Below are 8,767 nucleotides of genomic sequence, written 5' to 3'. Positions count from 1 at the left end.
AGACCGGCATAGTAGCAGCCGTAGCATCGGTCAAGAGCTGGGCATGAGTCATCAAACCGTTATAAATCATTTGAAGAAGCTTGCAGTCACTAAGAAGCTCGATGTATGGGTGCCACACGAATTGACGCAAAAAAACATCTTTGACCGTATCGACGCATGCGAATCGCTTCCGAATCGCAACAAAATCTACCCATTTTTGAAGCGCATGTTAACTGGCGATGGAAAGTGGGTCACTTACGATATCGAAAGGCGCAAACCGTTGTGGTCCAAAAGCGGTGAAGCGGCTCAGACGGTGGGCAAGCCTGGATTGATGGCCAGGAAGGTTCTTCTGTGTGTTTGGTAGGATTGGCAGGGAATTATCCACTATGAGCTGCTCCAACAACTGGTCCTGATGGTCTTCCATCACCGTATAGTCCGGATCTCGCACCAAGTGATTCCCACCTGTTTCTGTCCAGAGAGTCCTGTGAAAATTGGCTCTCCGAGTTTTTTGCCAATAGAGAAGCGAGCATCTATGAGAGGGGCATTATGAGAGTTGGCATCTTGTTGGGAACGCGTCATCGAACAAAACGGTGCATTTTATGAAAATTGAAAATGCAATAAAAATACCGCAAGACTTTTTTGACAACCTATTATTATTATGTAATCTTGTCTGCTCAAGCAATAGTTATTGTGAGTATTATTAGAAAATGAGAACATAAAAAACTTAGTTTCTTATAACAATAAACTCCATCTTCGTATTCATTAAGAAAGTAAACACTAATTTGTAAGGCTCAACGCTTTGCAACTTGACAACCCAACTCTTTTGTCGATATATTATTTCTTGTAATTTTATTTAAATTCAAGGCAATACGTCGATGTCGACATTAACCCATAACGTGCACACACACATGCAACTAAAAACTAACTCCCCTTCGAGGAGCAAAATTTGCATATCGCAAGCGAATCTGACAGTTGAATTGACTGTTTGCCTGCTGCCAACTGCACTACTTTGTCAAAATATCAATTTAATATAGCAATACGACAATTCTAATTTCCCCAGATAGTCGTTATAGTCAAAAGGCAACGATGGTAACTAGCAGCTGAAGAACTGTGTCTGTATGTTGCTTGACACAATTGTGAGTGAGACATAAGTTGTAAAAATAATTTGTTGCATTTTTTACGGTTACGCTATTTTAAGGCTTGTTTGCTTGTATTTTCCTAGTTCTTCTCTGAGTATAAAAAGCATGATTTACGAGTACTTGTATGTTTGAGGGAGCTGCTTTGAGAGACAAACTGTGTTTGTGAAAAGATTTTATGACTTAAAGAAGTTTGCTGATAGCTTCTTAATGTTCAAACTGTTGTTCAGTTATTGTTGGCATTGAAGTTGTTTTCACTTTTGCTTTAGTAACTGTCGAAATGTACTATTTACATATATATATACCATATGTTAGCTACAAAGCAAACTCAGTATTTAAGAGTCGAAACCGTTGTCTGAAAAGAGGTGAAACACGATCATTTCTTAAATATTTTATTTTAGTTATTAGTTGGTAAAACTTCCACTCAAATCTCAGTAGATCAATATAGTTCTTGACCAAATAAGAAAATACGTTAATTTTGGTTAAATCGAAGCTATAATATCGTTCATAAAAAAACAAGATTTCTTACAAGAGTTGGTATGACTGCCAGTAATATCTGCGCCAAATCTCATACCAAAATAGCGTTTAGTATACACTTATCTTTCTGTACTTCAGAGTGCATTCGGCGATTTTTACGACGACTGAAACTATTTAGCAAAGAATTTCCACCAAATTATGGTGCCGAAGCATTCATATTGTAGGAAAAGGCCTTTGGTGATAACTGCTTGTCACAAGCAAGTGTTCTTGATTGGTATAAATTATTCAAAGATTGTCGAGAACCTGTTGCCGACTAACCACATCCAGGACGTCCATCATCATCAACTGATGATCAACACTTCAATAAGATAAAAGAATTGGTGCCAAGGAATCGAATACTAACAGAGATCTTACCAATTTCCTCGACAGCCGGTTCTACGTACCGAAATTGACTCGGATTTTATCCGACCAAAGGCTTTCGGCGATCTAACCCCGTTTGGTGAGTACTAATTTGTGTTTGTCATCATTGGAGCAACGCCTTGCAGCAGGGTTGCTCCGTATTCTCCTTACTCGCGCTGACATTGAGTTCAACCCGGGCTCGAAGGAATTTTTCTGCTGCGAATGCGCAAAAAGGCTCCATCTAAACTCCACCTCGGTCAGGTGCAATACATGCAATGAATGGAGCCATCTTAAGACCTGCTCAGGCCTTAAGACTCATAGAGAGTGGACCACGCGTTACGTGGCCCAATGTTGCCTGCGCAATACTGCGACATAAGCCTCTACGGCTGTGCAATCTGCACATAGTTCACGTGTCGCGCCGTCATTCAACCCGATTGGCCAACAGAGACCTCCACGGTCAGGAGCTCATACAAGCAACGTAGCTCCCGCTCTGACTTGTCCCTCCTACCAAACTTCATCCCGCTCCAAACCTGCCTTGCCCCATGCTACAGAATCAGCCACAGACACCCGCGACAAACTCAAATTCTTCAATTTAACTGCAACGGGTTCCAGAGTAAGATCGAGGAGATAGTTGCACTTATGAATCAGGAACGTGTATTGATAGCTGCGGTCCAAGAAACCAAGATAATCAGCCGCTCTTTTGAGTTGTGCCGGTTTAAACGTTTTACGTGAAAATCGCGAGCGAGATAATGGTGGTGGCCTAGCCTCCATATTGCTCAACATAGTGCAGTAGCGTCTAATCGATGAAGACATCGACCGCAGGGATACTACCCTAGAATGTAAGGGTATAGTTGTCCGGTCAGGCGATGTCGATCTCGAAATATTTAATATATACATCCCCCCAGTTACATGTTGCCCTACAGGATATCACCCGAATATAGTAGCGCTACTTCGTGGTGAAAACCGTTTGGTACTAGGCGACTTTAACGCGCACCATGATCTTTGGCATTCCTGAGTGTCAAATGATCGTAGGGGGATGGAGCTGGTGGAACAGATTAACGATTCGACATTCTGCACAATGATTGACGAAGCCCCCACCAGAATTATGGTCACCTGTAATAGCTCGCCTGATATTACCATCGCTAGTGGTGGTCTGATAAATAGCATAACTTGGTGACCTATGTTAACTCTCGCATCAGACCATCTGCCCATAATTATTTCGATCGAGAAGCTTCCTGATTTCGTTTCTGTGGACAACCGTACCTTCATTAACTTTAACAAAGCTAATTGGGTCGGCTTCTCAGAATTTACCGAGAGCACCTTCAACGCTCTTCCTATTACTATGGACGTAAGCTTAAGTGAGTAAGCTTTCGGCTACTGCCAAAGCTTTGTCTATCCCGAAGAGACCTGACGACCGAGTTGAAGTTCAATTCAATGGTCATGCCTCCTCGGACCCGAAAAAAGCGCGAGCCATTTTAGCCGGCAGTTTACACTGCACCTTTCGGAAGATAAAGCCACGGGATGTGTTAACCGACGGCTGCCTAAAATGCCAAACAACTGCGCGCCGCCTACTTTCACCGATGAAGAGGTTCAGAGTGTCATCAATAGACCAAAATCACCCAAATCCATTGGCACTGATAGAATCAACATGCTAACGCTAAAGCATCTCGGCTCGACGGAAGTAAGTTATCTCACCAAGGTCTTCAACCTGTCACTGACCACCCTTCAAATACCCGATGTGTGAAACATGGGAAATGCGCCAACAAAGAGGAGTCTTATCGCCCGTTGTCCACACAACGCTGCTGCAGGACATTGATAAAACTTCGCTCCCTCCAGGGCTTAAGAGGTGGACCATGACCGTAGTGCCAAAGACACCTTCTATGCCCACCCTGGCGTTAAAGTTGTCAAGCACGATTTTGACATCGTGGCGGGGGCAGCTCTCATAAGTGCGCTCCAAGCACTCATAAAAGGCATCTTTGGTCACATCGTCTTTCTCTTCCGTCGGGGCGTGGGCGCAGATCAGCGATATGTTGAAGAACCTCGCTTTGATGCGGATTGTGGCTAGACGTTCATTCACCGTACTCGGCGACGGAGTCTCTCTCTGCTGTTGCAGATTAAATGTTTTTTTAAATAAAATACTCTATGCTCATTTACAAAAAAAAAAAAAAAAAAAAAAAAAAAAAAAAAAAAAAAAAAAAAAAAAAAAAAAAAAAAAAAAAAAAAAAAAAAAAAAAAAAAAAAAAATCAATATTCACTCTCACTCATTAATTGGCACTAGAAATCAAATTTCATACAAATTTTTTTCCAGAACTCGAGGTCTCTCTAACTCGGATTTTTTATGTCGAATGTCTACTTGTGTATATTTGTCAATAAAGATCCTAAATATTTTGCTTTAAAAATAATTGAAACGCTACATATTGGGTAGTTGAAAAAGTCTTTTCACATTTCTGATCAAACCTTAACATATTAATTTTTATATTTGTAATGAACTTTAATGATTGGTCGACCAATTTTTGTCATTTTTCCGCTAGCGAAATTATTCCATCACTGTAAAACTTTTCTAATTTCTCGGCAAAAAACTGCGACAAGAAATTTGCACAGGCTTCTCTTGCAGCCAACTCTACTCCATTAAGTGAGTTCTGTATTGACCGAAACGAATGGTAGTACGATGGTGCAAGGTCAAGGCTATATGGTGGTTGCATCAATCTCCCAGTTATTGCCGAGTCATCAAAGATGTACGTGGTTTAGCGTTGTCCTGATGGAGGGCGAAGGCCTTTCTATTGATCAGTTCTGACCTTTATGTTTCGATTGCTTGCTAAATAATAGCAGTTGTTGACAGTAAAATGTAGAATCAATCGTTAGACTAGGCTGAGGCAGCTCATAGTGGATGATTCCTTTCCAATCCCACCAGACACTCAGCATAACTTTTCGAGGCGTCAATCCAGGCGTTGCGACCCTTTGTTGAGTTTCAGCACGCTTGGACCATGATCTTTTTCGTACATTATCGTCGTATTTGATTCACTTTTGGTATCCTGTTACTATTCGCTTTAGAAATGGTTCGATTTACTTTCGTTTCGACAAGGAATCGCAGATGTTAATTAGGTCCATGAAATTTCACAGAGTTTCATTTTGTAGCCAGCCTTTTTTAAATGCTTCAAAACCTTTGAATGTTAAGTTCCTTAGCGATGTCAAGGCCGCTTATATGACCGTCTTCGTCTATCTTTTTCATAATTTCATCGATTTTTACGAAAAGACTTTTTCGACTACCTAATATTTTGGATTTTGTCACTTTTCAAAATGCTTAAATGCTCACCTACACCTTTCAAAATTATCAAATAAATATCATGCCCTGATGTGGAGTTGCTTTTAAGCTATAAATACACAGGGTTTGCTTTTGACTCACCCTACTGTGTTTGCGAACATATAGTAAAACTTTATATAATTATGTACACAAGTACATACGTATGTACAGTACGATTATGTGCCCATGAAGCAGATAAAAAAGGGATTTAGAGCCATTTCCGCAGCGAAGAGGAAATTCGGTTTTCAATGGAATCACTTTACCGTTTTTATAGACTTGAACAAGTATAGGTAAGAAGCACTCTTAGGAAGTGTAGCGGACAATTTTAAAGAATTTGTGTGAATTGGAACTTATTTTGGAAAACTTTTCAAGATGGAAGAAGTTGCTTAGGAAACAGTCTGGCGAAATTTCAAAACCTTTAAGTAATCTCACGAAAGCTCTCCGTATAGCCCTTAATTTCCATCTGATGTACATGCGAAAATCATAAATTTTAACACTTGTTAAAAAAAAAATTATTGTTGCTTTACTTACAAAAATATGTTTAGTCATAGTCAACGCTATGTTTTCGGTTCGTTTTAACTCATAATTTTATGAGTCTAGATGAAATGTCTAATTGTAAAAAATGTCTAACTGTTATGGGCAGAAAGAGTAAGACTTTGTTCAACATTGTAAAGTTCCTTTTTCATTCCTTAAAATATATGGAAAGTTTAAAATCTATGTGGGCAGTCCCACTTCGATTTAGGACTTGGAGCAAAGCAACAAGCGTGTTATTCGCCAGTTACAATTTAAAAATCTCCTAAACCACTCAAGCTAGAATAACTAAATTCACTCGGAACAAATTGATTCAGCTACCCTATCGACACTGTAAAAATGGATGAAATTCAAAGTTAATCCCGTCCACTCCCCATATAACGTTACTATTGAACGCTGCTAAAAGTCCGAAAAAGGAATAACTAAGTAAGCCTCCCAGATAATACGAGAGGTCTTTCAGACAACCTGTAAAAAAATTGGACAATAGACAATGGACATCATGAAACGTGTTATTACAGGCGACGAGTCTTAGATCTATGCTTACCACCGTAAGCAGATCCGTACGGAAAAAACAACGCCAAAAAATGTCAAGCTTCAAGGTTCTGTTAACAGTTTTCTTCGATTATCGATATGTGGTGCGCTTCAAATTCCTTCCGACCGGCCGAGTTGTCTACAACTAATACAATTTGAGTGTTATGCGTCGACTGCGTAAGGCTATACGTAACGGGACATATCGGCAGGATAAAATATATGTCTTACTAACTGTATTGCCGTGCCTATTGTCTGTGGAGACTCCATATTGGTTATTGCTTACAATATATGGAGTACTAATTAGTTTGCCATATATTGTAAGCAATAAGCTGTCACTTCAGCAGTTTGACAGTGCAGTTTGACAGTGCAGTTTTCATTTCTATGGAAATTTCGAAGAGCCAATATCCCATTTGCACATAAGGTATGCCGACGGCATTTTCGTTTCGGTAATATGAAATTTAGAAGAGCGAGTATTAATACGACTGTGTTATATTATACAAATTAAGTACCTTTTTAAAATAACATTTTTCCGAAAAACTAAAATTTAGTTTAATATTGTTAATTTACAGAAAAATTATTCAAATTCGGTTGGGAATGAGCGAAGTCTTAAATTTAATAAGCAGAAATCAAAATATCATTGCTCATATTAAATTTATTATTTTAGTTGGTATATTAAATTGATGCCACAATTCTTATATAGTGGTCCAACAATATTAATTCTTTCAGTTAAGGGTCGACACTTTGCACTGATACTTCGAAAGTTTTTCACCAATTTTTAAGCCAATATCGTAATGCAAACATCGTGTTCGCCTGATTTAGCTCCGTGTGACTTCTGGCTGTCCAGCTAACCCCAAATGACCGCTTCGTGAAATATGAACAAAGTGTCACTATTATATATAAATGTATATGTAGTATGTTAACTATATTCTAGGAGTTACAAACTTCACGGCAAACATAATGGTATGCCCTGTCCAGAGTATAAAATTGTCTATACTAACATTACAAAGACGAGATATTTATTGTTTACTTTGTTTGACATATTTGAAAACAAGTTCAGAACACACCAGTTTTCAAGTGAGAGACATTCGTTGGTTGACGAGTAAGCATAATGGTCCCTACATCCAAAAAACCAAAATTTATTTAAAACTAATCATTTCACTTTATTTGTGTCGTTTTATTATTCTTCGTTTATATTTTACTTCTCTAAATATATAAGTTAAAAAACATATTGTTAGTTTTATTAAAAAAATATTTTCTTGGAGCTATGCTCCTTTATTGAGTTTCACAAAAAAACTAAAATTTACATTTAATTATACTTAACTCTAGACCTATGTTTGCCGCTGCAACGGGTATGGAGCTGCTGACGCTGCGCTTCCCACACTACACGTGTCGCACTCTCAGAGATTTAGTGGTGTCATATTATATTACTTTGTATCATATGATATTAATGTATCATATGATACTTTTTGAATGTATGGGGTGCTAACTTATATGTAGTTTGGTAAGAATTGTGCTTGAATCTACTGTCTTCCTACAAGGGCTTTGTCACCACGCCATTATTACTTATTATTCCGATATTAGTTCACTATTTTATTGTCGATACGCACATCTTTCGGTCTAATTGCCATATGCACATATTTCATAGAATAGTAGTCTCCACGCCAATTCGACCAAACTATGCCTTCAGCATAAGTACCAAAGTGACCATTATGCTAGAGTCCATTTAAGTTACTGTAAATTGAAAGCAACGTCAACAAAATTTTTATTTTAATATGTTCTTGTATTAGTATGTAAACTTACCTACTGTGGCAATTATGCTTTCCATACCACCAACCGCCTTTATAGTAAGCTGCGCAATTGAAACCACGCTCGCTATTATTCCGATCGATTGTGCTGAACTTGGCGCCACCGTGTACCTCAGTTAAGGCATCACCTGCTGTGCCCGAATATGTGCCYAMAATATTCARTGCATATTYTTGGCTYTCRTCKGTAATRGCAAAACTGTCGTACATGGCATRCTTCTCCACATCGTCGAAGTCCTTCAACTCGACCCATAACTCGTGCAACTGTGATTCCGTTAGGGCATGTAATTTATCGAGACCAATAAAGAAATTCGTATTTAAGTTGCCAAAGCCGTTCTTGTACTCTTCCCAGCCGCGATAAAAGTCTATAGATTTGTCTTGTCGTCGTTGTATTAGCGTCCAGGCCTCTCCACCCAATGGATGCAGCAAACAGTTAACATAGAACTCTTTAAAAGCACCTTGTGGCCATGGTAATCGAATTTTATATATTCCACTTTTAGCTTTGCTCCCCGCCAAATGAACTGCTTCATTGCAGTTCGACGGTAAATATTTCATACAGTCATCGACTAAAGCTCGCTCTGTGTAGACGTGTTTCGGCTTATCTTTTGCGT

The 8,767-nt window shown here is 38.9% G+C and overlaps 1 protein-coding gene across 1 annotated transcript; it reads right to left on the bottom strand.

Annotated features, from left to right (window-relative positions):
* Window positions 1–7,873: 7,873 nt before the first annotated feature.
* On the bottom strand, window positions 7,874–8,711 carry LOC108978956 (ryncolin-4-like). The gene is given in 2 exon segments (XM_018949480.1): window positions 7,874–8,085; window positions 8,155–8,711. Coding segments are annotated over 2 exon segments (711 nt in total). The 3' UTR covers window positions 7,874–7,931.
* Window positions 8,712–8,767: the final 56 nt, after the last annotated feature.

The sequence above is a fragment of the Bactrocera latifrons genome, unplaced genomic scaffold, assembly GCF_001853355.1.
Source record: "Bactrocera latifrons isolate USDA-ARS-PBARC rearing strain unplaced genomic scaffold, ASM185335v1 scaffold_13, whole genome shotgun sequence".
NCBI classification, from domain to species: domain Eukaryota; kingdom Metazoa; phylum Arthropoda; class Insecta; order Diptera; family Tephritidae; genus Bactrocera; species Bactrocera latifrons.
This window is presented reverse-complemented; position numbering and strand designations above follow the sequence as displayed.